Source organism: Diorhabda sublineata, chromosome 2, assembly GCF_026230105.1.
Source record: "Diorhabda sublineata isolate icDioSubl1.1 chromosome 2, icDioSubl1.1, whole genome shotgun sequence".
In the NCBI taxonomy this organism is placed as follows: Eukaryota; Metazoa; Arthropoda; class Insecta; order Coleoptera; family Chrysomelidae; genus Diorhabda; species Diorhabda sublineata.
Window position 1 is genome coordinate 174,406 of NC_079475.1, and position 16,758 is coordinate 191,163.

General features: G+C 34.4%; 6 protein-coding genes across 6 annotated transcripts; 3 read left to right on the plus strand and 3 right to left on the minus strand.

The window, feature by feature from the left end:
- Positions 1-2,181: 2,181 nt before the first annotated feature.
- Positions 2,182-2,680, plus strand: LOC130452755 (histone H2A). Its single transcript, XM_056792173.1, has one exon. The coding sequence runs from the start codon at positions 2,247-2,249 to the stop codon at positions 2,619-2,621; it is 375 nt and encodes a 124-aa protein (XP_056648151.1). The 5' UTR covers positions 2,182-2,246; the 3' UTR covers positions 2,622-2,680.
- A 561-nt stretch (positions 2,681-3,241) lies between these two features.
- LOC130452970 (histone H4) lies at positions 3,242-3,691 on the minus strand. Its single transcript, XM_056792524.1, has one exon. It carries the CDS (start codon positions 3,633-3,635, stop codon positions 3,324-3,326), a length of 312 nt encoding a protein of 103 aa, XP_056648502.1. The 5' UTR covers positions 3,636-3,691; the 3' UTR covers positions 3,242-3,323.
- A 4,287-nt stretch (positions 3,692-7,978) lies between these two features.
- LOC130452762 (histone H2A) lies at positions 7,979-8,427 on the plus strand. The gene has a single exon (XM_056792184.1). The coding sequence runs from the start codon at positions 8,000-8,002 to the stop codon at positions 8,372-8,374; it is 375 nt and encodes a 124-aa protein (XP_056648162.1). The 5' UTR covers positions 7,979-7,999; the 3' UTR covers positions 8,375-8,427.
- A 576-nt stretch (positions 8,428-9,003) lies between these two features.
- On the minus strand, positions 9,004-9,453 carry LOC130452969 (histone H4). The gene has a single exon (XM_056792523.1). The coding sequence runs from the start codon at positions 9,395-9,397 to the stop codon at positions 9,086-9,088; it is 312 nt and encodes a 103-aa protein (XP_056648501.1). The 5' UTR covers positions 9,398-9,453; the 3' UTR covers positions 9,004-9,085.
- A 4,287-nt stretch (positions 9,454-13,740) lies between these two features.
- Positions 13,741-14,189, plus strand: LOC130453257 (histone H2A). The gene has a single exon (XM_056792893.1). The coding sequence runs from the start codon at positions 13,762-13,764 to the stop codon at positions 14,134-14,136; it is 375 nt and encodes a 124-aa protein (XP_056648871.1). The 5' UTR covers positions 13,741-13,761; the 3' UTR covers positions 14,137-14,189.
- Positions 14,190-14,767: 578 nt separating this feature from the next.
- Positions 14,768-15,220, minus strand: LOC130453258 (histone H4). Its single transcript, XM_056792894.1, has one exon. The coding sequence runs from the start codon at positions 15,159-15,161 to the stop codon at positions 14,850-14,852; it is 312 nt and encodes a 103-aa protein (XP_056648872.1). The 5' UTR covers positions 15,162-15,220; the 3' UTR covers positions 14,768-14,849.
- Positions 15,221-16,758: the final 1,538 nt, after the last annotated feature.

Genomic DNA, 16,758 nt, shown 5'->3' on the forward strand with positions numbered 1-16,758 from the left:
CCGGATAAATCCACGAGTGGGTGCGAAGAAGAACATTCCAACCACCCCCTGTCACTTCCGACAGGTCCTCATCCTCTCTCACGTCGCAGTTTCGCGTGTAGAATCCCTCCTCTCCCCTTAGGTCTATGGGAGATTCTGGGATGTCTTATCTTTTTATTAAAGAGATTAGCCTGTTGGCTATACACTCTTGGCTTCTTGTTCTGGACGTCTTCGTGTGTGTGTGTGTTTCGCGGCCTCGGGTAAACCTCTTCCTACCTCATGCCGATAGGAAAAGATCTAATCCGAGTGGTCCTTCGCCTTCTCTATAGCTGTCCCCGATGTATAACTCTACATTTCCTTGTGAAATGCAGAATTACCGTGTCGGGGGGTGTCCTCTTGTGGTTTATTTTTGTTGGGCGATAAGTGTTGCTATGAGTATCTGCATATTTTGCAACATACTCAGTAGCTCCGGTGTTTTTTCTTCTGTCTTCGTTGTTTTCTTCGCAACTTGTGCGTAAGTGCGTCCTGTTTGCGTGGTGTTCCTTGCTTGGTTGTTCTCCGTCTTTTTCGGGTGTTTCGGGCACCCTTTGTAGTTTGCGGGGTGTTCTCCTCCGCAGTTCTTGCAATTCGGTTTTTCCGTCTTGCTGAGCGTGCATTCCGCCGCTCTATGCGCTCCCGCGCATCTCACGCAGTGCACGTCCATGTTGCACGTGCTTTGTCCGTGATGGAATCCCTGACACCTGTAACATTGTACAGGTCCGTCGTGCCTTTTTTGTTCTACCACACTTATTTTTGTGTGGCAGAGGTATCTCAACTTCTTATAAGTTGGTTCTTCTTTCGGTTCTATTACTACCATGTATATAGGTAGTAGTTTTCGTGTGTTGTCCTGATTTCTTTGAGTACGGCTTGTCAACTGCCATACTTTCTTCGGTCTAAGTCCATTTTCCTTCAATTCCTCCTCTACCTCCGACACTGGGGTGTTAACAGCAAGTCCTTTTATGACGAGCTTCCTTTCCTTTTCTTCATTGAGTAGGTATGTATACCACTCAATTTCCTTATACTCGCTCAGGAGCATCTTCATCTTGTTAAAGTCGTCTTTAGTCGCCGTCGTTATTTTGCCCGTGTGTATTCCCATTTTACACTGGGCATCGATTTTTCTTTGCACTAGCTGTTTGCGTAGTGCTGTCCACATCAGTGGGGATTTTAGAATTATCGGAGGTGGCCTTCTCTCCGGTTTTGTCTGTTTCCTTTGTTCGTCTTTTTTTATTTTCTCCAATTCTTCTTGGATTTGATTGTCCGTTGATGTTTCTTCTTCTTCGTCTGAGGATTGTTTATCTGCTTTTTTTCTTTTTTTTTTGTTCTTCACTTCCGTGAAGTCTCCTTCCATAGGGCAGTCTTCGATTTGTGTACGTTCTTGTATTTTTTTCTCATGAGTTTTTATCTCATCTCTCAATTCTACAATTGTGTCTGCCAATTTGTAGTTATCGGCATTGTTTTCTTTAATAATGTCCTCTAAGGACTTAATTTGCTTGTCTTTAGCAATTAACGTTTGTTCATAATTCCTCATTCTCTCTTCGAGGGATTTAATTTGCTGTCCCATCTTCTCAACCAGCGCTTCATAATCAGCTTTTTGCTGAATTATGATTCTGGATAATTCAGTTGTTTTCTCCTTATTCTTGGAGTTTTTAGGCTCCATGCCTGTTGCTCTCGGTCCCGGTTTTCCTATTTTGGTTTGGTATCTAAAGTTACCTAAAAGAAAAGTTTAAGCCGTACTGATAAGTACGGCTGTTTCGAAAAAACGGATAATTCCGCACAATCAAATATGTGTTGATAAACACAATTCTTTCATGCAGAAATGTTTTTTAGCATTATAAATAAAAGGCTGTGTCAAGGCACAGCTACCTGCTGAAAAAGAAGGAAAGTTTTATCAGTATCTCACCTGAGTCCGCTTTCACTTCACTTCACTGTCACACTTGTTCACTCGTCGAAGTCTCGGAGTCAACTTTACTCTTACACCGCAGTTAACAGCACTTATGTCCATCTCTTTTATATCAACGTACGTAATTCTAATAGGCTCCACCCTTCTACGTTTGCGCATTTGCTATAATTTCATTGGTAGGTCATGTTAATATAAATAGATAGGTCGAGTGTAAATTTTTTGTTTAACAGTTAGTTTCGTCGCATCGGTTGCGCTTCATAGTTTTCAATTGACACAGTTCTATTTTTTTTTTTTTTTTTTGAAAAAGAAAAATATATATAAAAAAAAAATGTCTGGACGTGGTAAAGGTGGTAAAGTAAAGGGAAAGGCAAAGTCTCGCTCAAACCGAGCTGGATTACAATTTCCTGTAGGACGTATACATCGTTTGTTGAGAAAAGGCAATTATGCAGAACGAGTCGGTGCCGGAGCTCCAGTATATTTGGCAGCTGTTATGGAATATTTGGCAGCCGAAGTACTCGAATTAGCAGGAAATGCTGCTAGAGATAACAAAAAGACCCGTATAATTCCAAGGCATTTACAATTAGCCATTAGAAACGATGAAGAATTGAATAAATTGTTGTCTGGAGTAACCATCGCACAAGGTGGTGTTCTTCCTAACATTCAAGCTGTACTTTTACCGAAAAAGACAGAAAAGAAAGCTTAATTCTTTATTAATTATATTATTTTTCTTTATTTTATCGAAATACATATGCATAAACCGGCCCTTTTAAGGGCCACAATTTTTTTTATTTTTATATATATATATATAAAAAGAGATTATAATATAGTTAAATTTATATATATATATATATATATATATATATATATATATATATATATATATATATATAGAGCTAGATAGATTTATTGATTCGTTGATTTCTCTATTTTCTTTGGTTGAGATAGAAGAGATTCTCGTGTAACGTACTGTTAGATAAAAAAAAAATAAATAAATGTCCTGATATATAAGAAAACTTATCATCTGTAATAATAACTGGAATTGTGGTTGGTTAATGTGATTATTTTCAGCATCGTTAATAATAACGTTCGTACTAGAAATAAAAATTGCAAATAATGAGATGAAGATAAATAAAAGTTCCTCTACTCGCTTATGTTCTTATCTATATGTATGTATGTAGTGTATATGTATGTGCGTATCAATAAATGCGAGGTTGTTCTTATATATAAGAGAACAAACTAATGTGTAAGTTATTTATTTTTTTTTATTTTCATATTCAAGCAAAATATGTTGTGGTTCTGAAAAGAACCGTTTTTTTTTTTTTTTTTTTTTTTGTATATATACATATGCTATGGGAAGAATGCGATGGAGGACATATTCTTCTACTTCAAATATGAAAAATGAAAATTAACCACCAAAACCATATAAAGTACGACCTTGACGTTTTAAAGCATAAACAACATCCATAGCCGTTACCGTTTTTCTCTTAGCATGTTCAGTATATGTTACGGCATCTCTAATAACATTTTCCAAAAACACTTTCAAAACTCCACGAGTTTCTTCGTAAATTAATCCCGATATACGTTTTACTCCTCCACGTCTAGCTAATCTTCTAATAGCAGGTTTGGTAATTCCTTGGATATTATCACGTAAAACTTTTCGGTGTCGTTTTGCACCCCCTTTTCCAAGTCCTTTACCACCTTTTCCACGACCGGTCATTATTTTTCTTTTATTTTGTTTTTTCTATATACCTAAAACAATCCGATGATAACTTCGAAAAGACTTCAAAATACTGACCTAAGAATTTTCCCTAATCTCTTTATAATACCTATCGGCTCCGCCCATTAGAAAAAGTACGCACCAATCCCAGATTAGTACTCCGTAATGTTGGGCAAAGCTATAAAAGAAGGTCATAAATAAATTTATCTCATTCATTGTGTGTTTATCGAGTTGCTATAGCGGTTTAGTATATTGACATTTCTTATATACTTACAAAAAAAAAAATAAGATGGCTCGTACTAAACAAACTGCTAGAAAATCGACTGGAGGGAAAGCTCCTCGTAAACAATTAGCGACGAAAGCCGCCCGTAAAAGCGCACCAGCTACTGGTGGAGTAAAAAAACCTCATCGTTATAGGCCAGGTACTGTAGCTCTTCGTGAGATAAGACGTTATCAAAAGAGTACCGAATTACTTATTAGAAAATTGCCGTTTCAACGATTGGTTCGTGAAATAGCACAAGATTTTAAAACAGATTTACGTTTTCAAAGTTCAGCGGTTATGGCTCTCCAGGAAGCTAGTGAGGCTTATTTGGTAGGTCTATTCGAAGATACTAATCTGTGTGCCATTCATGCTAAAAGAGTCACCATTATGCCCAAGGATATCCAATTGGCTAGAAGAATTCGCGGAGAACGAGCATAAATACAAATTTTTTTTTTTTTTTTTTTTATATAAAATTACATTTTATCTATTTGATTATAATAGATTTTTTGTTTTATATATATATTGTAAGTAAAAACGGTTCTTTTCAGAACCACAAATAATTTAACATTTATGATAGTAGTATAATATTTTGATATAAATATAGGATGTTCGTTTGAAAACATTGAAATATAAAAGAAGGATGTGATTGTTGATTGGGTAAAGAAGACGCACGCACGCACGCGCACCACACACACACACACACACACACACACACACACACACACACACACACACACACACACACACACACACACACACACGCACGCACGCACGCACACGAGATAGAGAAAATTATTATTTTTAACTAACAAATTTTAGACAATATCGACATATAATAATTGAAAGTTTATAAAACAGATTAGATCTACTATATCGTAGGTAGGTCGAGACAAATCTAGAAGGTGGTAACAACCTACATTACATCGATCGATGAAAATGTTATATATAACATAACATATCAATTATTGAACCGAAATTCAAAAAATTCTTGTTTCATCAAAACAAACATTATTTGTTTTTCATTTTCTTCATAAATAAATGAAAAAATTGTGGCCCTGACAAGGGCCATTTGTTATTATTGTCGATTGTCGTCGTACCCATCATCAGTCCGATAATACTTCTCGATTGTTGTACTATCTTTCTGTCAGAAAAAAAATATTCTTTTTATTTCTTCTTTTTAGGAGCGGCGGCGGCGGCTTTTCTTGCTTTAGGAGAGGAACTGCTAGCAGCTGCTTTCGCAGTTTTAGGTTTTGGTGCTTTCGGCTTTTTCGTGGGACTGCCTTTATTGGATTTTTTTGCTTTAGTAGGATTCTTCGTTTTAATTTCGGATGATGCGGCACTGGCTGTATTGGTAGCGGCGGCGGCGACTCCTCCTTTAGCCGAAGATTTTTTATCTGTTTTTTTGGCAACTTTAACGCCTTTCTTATCAGTAGTTGGTGTTGTTGTTGTCGAAGTTTTTAAAGAAGCCGCTGCTGTACCTGTCGTTTTTTTGCCTTTATTAGATTTCTTAATACTTTTCGATTTATCCACTCCTCCTCCTGCAATAATAGCATTTCTTTTTGCAGCTGTTACAATTTTTTTGGATTTAGTTACGCCTGGAGTAGAAGCGGCTGTTTTCTTTTTCTTTTTGTCAATAGCATTCGTTTTAGCCGAAGTACCACCAGTCGAAGTTGCCGAAGCTAACTTGAACGATCCGGAAGCTCCTTTACCTTTAGTTTGTACCAAAGATCCCGATACTACAGATGCTTTCAAATATTTTTTGATGAATGGCGCTACTTTTTCTGCATCAACTTTGTAATTGGCAGCAATGTACTTTTTAATTGCTTGTAAAGATGAGCCTCCGCGTTCCTTTAAACCTTTGATCGCATTGTTTACCATTTCCGAAGTCGGTGGATGAGATGGTTTGGTCCTAGGATTTTTAGCTTTTTTTTCCTTTTTATTTATTGGAGACGACGAAACCTGCGGTGAATTAGACGCAGACGTTGCGGTTACAACCGAAGTTTGATTTTCTGTATCCGCCATAACTACTAACAAACAACCTTGAGAGTTATTATATCGTCGATAAACTACACTAAACTGATATAAAAAAAAAAAAAAAAATATTGGATGTACTTTTATATTTAGTTTTATAAAATTTCACCTCTCTATATACTTAAAAGTATAAAAGACTTTTAATTTTTCGCGTGTAATGAGTTACAAGAGGAGTCATTCAAATAAAGCGGACGGAAGACTGAACGAACGAATAGAACTAAGTTAAAAAACGAACCTCATAAACCAAACCAACCTCAAAAACCTTGGTTTCTTCGAGATTTTCGAATCGAATGTAATGAAAAAAATTGACAAATAACTAACTAAGGTATACTTCGAACTTTCGCCGAAGTTTTACTATAATTTAATAATTGCTAACAACGTTTGTTATTAAAAAAAAGTACCACTTAAAAATGGTTAAAAATTTATTTCCGTCGATGCTTAGCACTTTAGATATAATTTCGAAATTAAATAAAAGTCCTTCATAAAATACAATGAATGTAAATTGAAACGTGTCTATTCACAATAATTACAAATATTTAAAAATATCAAAACGAATTGAAATAATACCGCAATTATCATTTGAACGGTGACATGTCTACCCTGATTTACGCGACACGTTTCTACTATATGTTCCCAACTAATATATTATTATGAGTATTTTTCAATAACAATGTGTTCCGACATACTAAATATAAGAATAATATCAAATTTCAATATTGGAACCCGCGTATATTTCATTTTAGATATCGAATGGTGGGTGAGTGGTAGTAGCAAATTATAATTATTACAATAAATTGATTGACTGATTAAATTTTCTTTGAACGAGCTACTTCGCTCTATTCGCAACTATGTCTGTCTATTACAATATTTAATATTTTATCCGACATTTTTTATTCTTTTTTACATTGTATAGTATATTATTTTAGGAAATGAACATATTTTATTTAAAATTTCAAACCAATTTGAAAAGAAAAAGAAAGTGTTTATAACATAATTTCAAAGACGCCACAAAAACTACTTTGACAACGGCAACCGACCAACCGCTTTGTATGTTTTATCTTACCGACGGTCGGGTTTTTTTTTTGCCTTTAGCCGACAGTGAATTAGTATATGAAACTTTTTTAAACAAAAGCGACGTTAGAAAGTTTTTTTATATATATATATATATATATATATATATATACATAATTTTCAGTTAAGTGGAATATCAATTGAATTAAAGTCAGTCAGTCGTTCGTTCGTTGTTATCATATATAAATAAAAAAAAGTAGTATTGTGGTTCTGAAAAGAACCGTTTTTTTTTTTTTTTTTTTTTTGTCGATGTTACCATTTAAGTAAATAAAATAAAAAATTTTCGGTCAATATAGTAGATGTGTTATACTTATTATTTAGAACTAGTATATTTGGTAACGGCTTTAGTTCCTTCACTGACTGCGTGTTTTGCTAATTCTCCGGGAAGCAATAATCTCACTGCAGTTTGAATTTCTCTACTTGTAATTGTTGAACGTTTATTATAATGAGCCAATCTGGATGCTTCGGCGGCGATTCGTTCGAATATATCATTAACAAAACTATTCATTATACTCATAGCTTTACTCGATATACCGGTATCAGGATGAACTTGCTTAAGTACTTTGTAAATGTAAATAGCATAACTTTCCTTCCTCCTCCTTTTTTTCTTTTTATCGGCTTTCGAAATATTCTTTTGAGCCTTTCCGGCTTTTTTCGCTGCCTTTCCGCTAGCTTTTGGTGGCATTATTTCTCTTGAAATAAAATAAAAACACTCGAATGACGTACCGTTTTTATCGAAAAATGGGTAAAATTAGCAGTTAACAGCACTTATGTCCATCTCTTTTATATCAACGTACGTAATTCTAATAGGCTCCACCCTTCTACGTTTGCGCATTTGCTATAATTTCATTGGTAGGGCATGTTAATATAAATAGATAGGTCGAGTGTAAATTTTTTGTTTAACAGTTAGTTTCGTCGCATCGGTTGCGCTTCATAGTTTTCAATTGACACAGTTCTATTTTTTTTTTTTTTGAAAAAGAAAAATATATATAAAAAAAAAATGTCTGGACGTGGTAAAGGTGGTAAAGTAAAGGGAAAGGCAAAGTCTCGCTCAAACCGAGCTGGATTACAATTTCCTGTAGGACGTATACATCGTTTGTTGAGAAAAGGCAATTATGCAGAACGAGTCGGTGCCGGAGCTCCAGTATATTTGGCAGCTGTTATGGAATATTTGGCAGCCGAAGTACTCGAATTAGCAGGAAATGCTGCTAGAGATAACAAAAAGACCCGTATAATTCCAAGGCATTTACAATTAGCCATTAGAAACGATGAAGAATTGAATAAATTGTTGTCTGGAGTAACCATCGCACAAGGTGGTGTTCTTCCTAACATTCAAGCTGTACTTTTACCGAAAAAGACAGAAAAGAAAGCTTAATTCTTTATTAATTATATTATTTTTCTTTATTTTATCGAAATACATATGCATAAACCGGCCCTTTTAAGGGCCACAATTTTTTTTATTTTTATATATATATATATAAAAAGAGATTATAATATAGTTAATATATATATATATATATATATATATATATATATATATATATATATATATATATATATATATATATAGAGCTAGATAGATTTATTGATTCGTTGATTTCTCTATTTTCTTTGGTTGAGATAGAAGAGATTCTCGTGTAACGTACTGTTAGATAAAAAAAAAATAAATAAATGTCCTGATATATAAGAAAACTTATCATCTGTAATAATAACTGGAATTGTGGTTGGTTAATGTGATTATTTTCAGCATCGTTAATAATAACGTTCGTACTAGAAATAAAAATTGCAAATAATGAGATGAAGATAAATAAAAGTTCCTCTACTCGCTTATGTTCTTATCTATATGTATGTATGTAGTGTATATGTATGTGCGTATCAATAAATGCGAGGGTTGTTCTTATATATAAGAGAACAAACTAATGTGTAAGTTATTTATTTTTTTTTATTTTCATATTCAAGCAAAATATGTTGTGGTTCTGAAAAGAACCGTTTTTTTTTTTTTTTTTTTTTTTTGTATATATACATATGCTATGGGAAGAATGCGATGGAGGACATATTCTTCTACTTCAAATATGAAAAATGAAAATTAACCACCAAAACCATATAAAGTACGACCTTGACGTTTTAAAGCATAAACAACATCCATAGCCGTTACCGTTTTTCTCTTAGCATGTTCAGTATATGTTACGGCATCTCTAATAACATTTTCCAAAAACACTTTCAAAACTCCACGAGTTTCTTCGTAAATTAATCCCGATATACGTTTTACTCCTCCACGTCTAGCTAATCTTCTAATAGCAGGTTTGGTAATTCCTTGGATATTATCACGTAAAACTTTTCGGTGTCGTTTTGCACCCCCTTTTCCAAGTCCTTTACCACCTTTTCCACGACCGGTCATTATTTTTCTTTTATTTTGTTTTTTCTATATACCTAAAACAATCCGATGATAACTTCGAAAAGACTTCAAAATACTGACCTAAGAATTTTCCCTAATCTCTTTATAATACCTATCGGCTCCGCCCATTAGAAAAAGTACGCACCAATCCCAGATTAGTACTCCGTAATGTTGGGCAAAGCTATAAAAGAAGGTCATAAATAAATTTATCTCATTCATTGTGTGTTTATCGAGTTGCTATAGCGGTTTAGTATATTGACATTTCTTATATACTTACAAAAAAAAAAATAAGATGGCTCGTACTAAACAAACTGCTAGAAAATCGACTGGAGGGAAAGCTCCTCGTAAACAATTAGCGACGAAAGCCGCCCGTAAAAGCGCACCAGCTACTGGTGGAGTAAAAAAACCTCATCGTTATAGGCCAGGTACTGTAGCTCTTCGTGAGATAAGACGTTATCAAAAGAGTACCGAATTACTTATTAGAAAATTGCCGTTTCAACGATTGGTTCGTGAAATAGCACAAGATTTTAAAACAGATTTACGTTTTCAAAGTTCAGCGGTTATGGCTCTCCAGGAAGCTAGTGAGGCTTATTTGGTAGGTCTATTCGAAGATACTAATCTGTGTGCCATTCATGCTAAAAGAGTCACCATTATGCCCAAGGATATCCAATTGGCTAGAAGAATTCGCGGAGAACGAGCATAAATACAAATTTTTTTTTTTTTTTTTTTTATATAAAATTACATTTTATCTATTTGATTATAATAGATTTTTTGTTTTATATATATATTGTAAGTAAAAACGGTTCTTTTCAGAACCACAAATAATTTAACATTTATGATAGTAGTATAATATTTTGATATAAATATAGGATGTTCGTTTGAAAACATTGAAATATAAAAGAAGGATGTGATTGTTGATTGGGTAAAGAAGACGCACGCACGCACGCACGCACGCACGCGCACACACACACACACACACACACACACACACACACACACACACACACACACACGCACGCACGCACGCACGCACACGAGATAGAGAAAATTATTATTTTTAACTAACAAATTTTAGACAATATCGACATATAATAATTGAAAGTTTATAAAACAGATTAGATCTACTATATCGTAGGTAGGTCGAGACAAATCTAGAAGGTGGTAACAACCTACATTACATCGATCGATGAAAATGTTATATATAACATAACATATCAATTATTGAACCGAAATTCAAAAAATTCTTGTTTCATCAAAACAAACATTATTTGTTTTTCATTTTCTTCATAAATAAATGAAAAAATTGTGGCCCTGACAAGGGCCATTTGTTATTATTGTCGATTGTCGTCGTACCCATCATCAGTCCGATAATACTTCTCGATTGTTGTACTATCTTTCTGTCAGAAAAAAAATATTCTTTTTATTTCTTCTTTTTAGGAGCGGCGGCGGCGGCTTTTCTTGCTTTAGGAGAGGAACTGCTAGCAGCTGCTTTCGCAGTTTTAGGTTTTGGTGCTTTCGGCTTTTTCGTGGGACTGCCTTTATTGGATTTTTTTGCTTTAGTAGGATTCTTCGTTTTAATTTCGGATGATGCGGCACTGGCTGTATTGGTAGCGGCGGCGGCGACTCCTCCTTTAGCCGAAGATTTTTTATCTGTTTTTTTGGCAACTTTAACGCCTTTCTTATCAGTAGTTGGTGTTGTTGTTGTCGAAGTTTTTAAAGAAGCCGCTGCTGTACCTGTCGTTTTTTTGCCTTTATTAGATTTCTTAATACTTTTCGATTTATCCACTCCTCCTCCTGCAATAATAGCATTTCATAGCATTTCTTTTTGCAGCTGTTACAATTTTTTTGGATTTAGTTACGCCTGGAGTAGAAGCGGCTGTTTTCTTTTTCTTTTTGTCAATAGCATTCGTTTTAGCCGAAGTACCACCAGTCGAAGTTGCCGAAGCTAACTTGAACGATCCGGAAGCTCCTTTACCTTTAGTTTGTACCAAAGATCCCGATACTACAGATGCTTTCAAATATTTTTTGATGAATGGCGCTACTTTTTCTGCATCAACTTTGTAATTGGCAGCAATGTACTTTTTAATTGCTTGTAAAGATGAGCCTCCGCGTTCCTTTAAACCTTTGATCGCATTGTTTACCATTTCCGAAGTCGGTGGATGAGATGGTTTGGTCCTAGGATTTTTAGCTTTTTTTTCCTTTTTATTTATTGGAGACGACGAAACCTGCGGTGAATTAGACGCAGACGTTGCGGTTACAACCGAAGTTTGATTTTCTGTATCCGCCATAACTACTAACAAACAACCTTGAGAGTTATTATATCGTCGATAAACTACACTAAACTGATATAAAAAAAAAAAAAAAAATATTGGATGTACTTTTATATTTAGTTTTATAAAATTTCACCTCTCTATATACTTAAAAGTATAAAAGACTTTTAATTTTTCGCGTGTAATGAGTTACAAGAGGAGTCATTCAAATAAAGCGGACGGAAGACTGAACGAACGAATAGAACTAAGTTAAAAAACGAACCTCATAAACCAAACCAACCTCAAAAACCTTGGTTTCTTCGAGATTTTCGAATCGAATGTAATGAAAAAAATTGACAAATAACTAACTAAGGTATACTTCGAACTTTCGCCGAAGTTTTACTATAATTTAATAATTGCTAACAACGTTTGTTATTAAAAAAAAGTACCACTTAAAAATGGTTAAAAATTTATTTCCGTCGATGCTTAGCACTTTAGATATAATTTCGAAATTAAATAAAAGTCCTTCATAAAATACAATGAATGTAAATTGAAACGTGTCTATTCACAATAATTACAAATATTTAAAAATATCAAAACGAATTGAAATAATACCGCAATTATCATTTGAACGGTGACATGTCTACCCTGATTTACGCGACACGTTTCTACTATATGTTCCCAACTAATATATTATTATGAGTATTTTTCAATAACAATGTGTTCCGACATACTAAATATAAGAATAATATCAAATTTCAATATTGGAACCCGCGTATATTTCATTTTAGATATCGAATGGTGGGTGAGTGGTAGTAGCAAATTATAATTATTACAATAAATTGATTGACTGATTAAATTTTCTTTGAACGAGCTACTTCGCTCTATTCGCAACTATGTCTGTCTATTACAATATTTAATATTTTATCCGACATTTTTTATTCTTTTTTACATTGTATAGTATATTATTTTAGGAAATGAACATATTTTATTTAAAATTTCAAACCAATTTGAAAAGAAAAAGAAAGTGTTTATAACATAATTTCAAAGACGCCACAAAAACTACTTTGACAACGGCAACCGACCAACCGCTTTGTATGTTTTATCTTACCGACGGTCGGGTTTTTTTTTTGCCTTTAGCCGACAGTGAATTAGTATATGAAACTTTTTTAAACAAAAGCGACGTTAGAAAGTTTTTTATATATATATATATATATATATATATATATACATAATTTTCAGTTAAGTGGAATATCAATTGAATTAAAGTCAGTCAGTCGTTCGTTCGTTGTTATCATATATAAATAAAAAAAAGTAGTATTGTGGTTCTGAAAAGAACCGTTTTTTTTTTTTTTTTTTTTTTGTCGATGTTACCATTTAAGTAAATAAAATAAAAAATTTTCGGTCAATATAGTAGATGTGTTATACTTATTATTTAGAACTAGTATATTTGGTAACGGCTTTAGTTCCTTCACTGACTGCGTGTTTTGCTAATTCTCCGGGAAGCAATAATCTCACTGCAGTTTGAATTTCTCTACTTGTAATTGTTGAACGTTTATTATAATGAGCCAATCTGGATGCTTCGGCGGCGATTCGTTCGAATATATCATTAACAAAACTATTCATTATACTCATAGCTTTACTCGATATACCGGTATCAGGATGAACTTGCTTAAGTACTTTGTAAATGTAAATAGCATAACTTTCCTTCCTCCTCCTTTTTTTCTTTTTATCGGCTTTCGAAATATTCTTTTGAGCCTTTCCGGCTTTTTTCGCTGCCTTTCCGCTAGCTTTTGGTGGCATTATTTCTCTTGAAATAAAATAAAAACACTCGAATGACGTACCGTTTTTATCGAAAAATGGGTAAAATTAGCAGTTAACAGCACTTATGTCCATCTCTTTTATATCAACGTACGTAATTCTAATAGGCTCCACCCTTCTACGTTTGCGCATTTGCTATAATTTCATTGGTAGGGCATGTTAATATAAATAGATAGGTCGAGTGTAAATTTTTTGTTTAACAGTTAGTTTCGTCGCATCGGTTGCGCTTCATAGTTTTCAATTGACACAGTTCTATTTTTTTTTTTTTTGAAAAAGAAAAATATATATAAAAAAAAAATGTCTGGACGTGGTAAAGGTGGTAAAGTAAAGGGAAAGGCAAAGTCTCGCTCAAACCGAGCTGGATTACAATTTCCTGTAGGACGTATACATCGTTTGTTGAGAAAAGGCAATTATGCAGAACGAGTCGGTGCCGGAGCTCCAGTATATTTGGCAGCTGTTATGGAATATTTGGCAGCCGAAGTACTCGAATTAGCAGGAAATGCTGCTAGAGATAACAAAAAGACCCGTATAATTCCAAGGCATTTACAATTAGCCATTAGAAACGATGAAGAATTGAATAAATTGTTGTCTGGAGTAACCATCGCACAAGGTGGTGTTCTTCCTAACATTCAAGCTGTACTTTTACCGAAAAAGACAGAAAAGAAAGCTTAATTCTTTATTAATTATATTATTTTTCTTTATTTTATCGAAATACATATGCATAAACCGGCCCTTTTAAGGGCCACAATTTTTTTTATTTTTATATATATATATATAAAAAGAGATTATAATATAGTTAAATTTATATATATATATATATATATATATATATATATATATATATATATATATATATATATATATATAGAGCTAGATAGATTTATTGATTCGTTGATTTCTCTATTTTCTTTGGTTGAGAGATAGAAGAGATTCTCGTGTAACGTACTGTTAGATAAAAAAAAAATAAATAAATGTCCTGATATATAAGAAAACTTATCATCTGTAATAATAACTGGAATTGTGGTTGGTTAATGTGATTATTTTCAGCATCGTTAATAATAACGTTCGTACTAGAAATAAAAATTGCAAATAATGAGATGAAGATAAATAAAAGTTCCTCTACTCGCTTATGTTCTTATCTATATGTATGTATGTAGTGTATATGTATGTGCGTATCAATAAATGCGAGGTTGTTCTTATATATAAGAGAACAAACTAATGTGTAAGTTATTTATTTTTTTTTATTTTCATATTCAAGCAAAATATGTTGTGGTTCTGAAAAGAACCGTTTTTTTTTTTTTTTTTTTTTTTTGTATATATACATATGCTATGGGAAGAATGCGATGGAGGACATATTCTTCTACTTCAAATATGAAAAATGAAAATTAACCACCAAAACCATATAAAGTACGACCTTGACGTTTTAAAGCATAAACAACATCCATAGCCGTTACCGTTTTTCTCTTAGCATGTTCAGTATATGTTACGGCATCTCTAATAACATTTTCCAAAAACACTTTCAAAACTCCACGAGTTTCTTCGTAAATTAATCCCGATATACGTTTTACTCCTCCACGTCTAGCTAATCTTCTAATAGCAGGTTTGGTAATTCCTTGGATATTATCACGTAAAACTTTTCGGTGTCGTTTTGCACCCCCTTTTCCAAGTCCTTTACCACCTTTTCCACGACCGGTCATTATTTTTCTTTTATTTTGTTTTTTCTATATACCTAAAACAATCCGATGATAACTTCGAAAAGACTTCAAAATACTGACCTAAGAATTTTCCCTAATCTCTTTATAATACCTATCGGCTCCGCCCATTAGAAAAAGTACGCACCAATCCCAGATTAGTACTCCGTAATGTTGGGCAAAGCTATAAAAGAAGGTCATAAATAAATTTATCTCCAGTTGCTTTCTTAGAGCGCTTCGAGAAGGTCGCAAGTACGGATTAAAGGACTGCTGTATAATCGGTCACTGTTTTATTTTAGAAAACACACCGGTAAACGCAGGGTCGCCTACTGCGATTAAAAATTCTCGCTGACAAAGAAACTCGTATTATTAGTGTATACCATTGCAAAAAATGCCCCTTTCGGGGCTTTGTTGCTCTACCTACCTGCCCTTTTCGGGGCTTTTTTTTATAATGAAATAAACCCTTTCGGGGGCAAGTGTTTCAAGAACCAACGTGAGTCCTAGGATCAGCCAGTTTCAGGTGAATATTATTTTCATTTTTATAAAACACTAACAGGCAATCAAAAGGGTCAGGAATTCTTTAACCGGGGAGGAAACTCCCTCCGGCAGTGAGTCCGCTGTCGGCTTTGATAGCCAACTCTTGTTAGGTACTAACAAAGGATTTCAATTCTCGAAATCCTTATTTCTTATCCTCACTTGATCTGACTCTATCGATCTTTTATTTCACCTATTTCACTTTTGAAAATGCCCCGAGTACCCCGTTCCCCCATTCAAACCCGAAGTAAACCTGTTTCCACCATCGATGAATTCCCACCACTCCCTACCAACCCCAATTCTCCTTCTGAGGAGGAAACCTTTGCAGAATTGGTCGCAGAATACTCGCGGTACAGTCCAAATCAATTCACCCAAGTTCGTAATGCCATTGAGTATATCAAACGGAAATCACTCGAGAATAATAGAAGCTCCTCACCAGCACCATCTGCGGATTCCTATGCTTCTAGGGTCTCGCAGAAATCGTCCAACTCTAAATCCCAGCGTGTTGATTATACCCGACAAGGCGCGATCCCCAAAAACAAAATTCCCCCTCTAAATTCCAAGTCAATCTCAATACCTCAAAAGCCAAAAAAAAATACCCAAAATACCACTAAACCCCAGGCACCAAGTCAAACCCAGACTCCCAGAACCCACCAACAACCCCAGACCCCCAGAACCCACCAACAATCCCAGACCCCCAAAACCCACCAACAATCCCAAACCATCACCCAAACACTCAATTTGAGAAACCTCCCAACTAAATATACCTCACAGAGAGAGCTCTACAATCTCCTCAACACGCAAGAGCTGTTGAGGGGACAAATGAGCTTTCTCAAAGCTAACCCCAATGGAACCGCCCTCCTCAAAATTCCTTCCACGTTTCATCACGAAACGTTGGCAAGGAAAATCCGTTACGCCATAGGCGACGAGAAAATCGTCGTAATCCCGATAAACCCTCCCCAAAGAGCCCAAAAACCCCTCACCACTAAAACCAAAAAAACCACCTTTTCTCTGGTCTGCAAGAATGTAGACCAATCCTACACCGAAGAAGAGTTCCTGGAGATCCTCT

What these genes read in the sequence shown, in the direction of transcription:
- LOC130452755 (XM_056792173.1), top strand. Translation starts at nt 2,247, where the DNA reads ATGTCTGGACGTGGTAAAGGTGGTAAAGTAAAGGGAAAGGCAAAGTCT.
- LOC130452970 (XM_056792524.1), bottom strand. Translation starts at nt 3,635, where the DNA reads ATGACCGGTCGTGGAAAAGGTGGTAAAGGACTTGGAAAAGGGGGTGCA.
- LOC130452762 (XM_056792184.1), top strand. Translation starts at nt 8,000, where the DNA reads ATGTCTGGACGTGGTAAAGGTGGTAAAGTAAAGGGAAAGGCAAAGTCT.
- LOC130452969 (XM_056792523.1), bottom strand. Translation starts at nt 9,397, where the DNA reads ATGACCGGTCGTGGAAAAGGTGGTAAAGGACTTGGAAAAGGGGGTGCA.
- LOC130453257 (XM_056792893.1), top strand. Translation starts at nt 13,762, where the DNA reads ATGTCTGGACGTGGTAAAGGTGGTAAAGTAAAGGGAAAGGCAAAGTCT.
- LOC130453258 (XM_056792894.1), bottom strand. Translation starts at nt 15,161, where the DNA reads ATGACCGGTCGTGGAAAAGGTGGTAAAGGACTTGGAAAAGGGGGTGCA.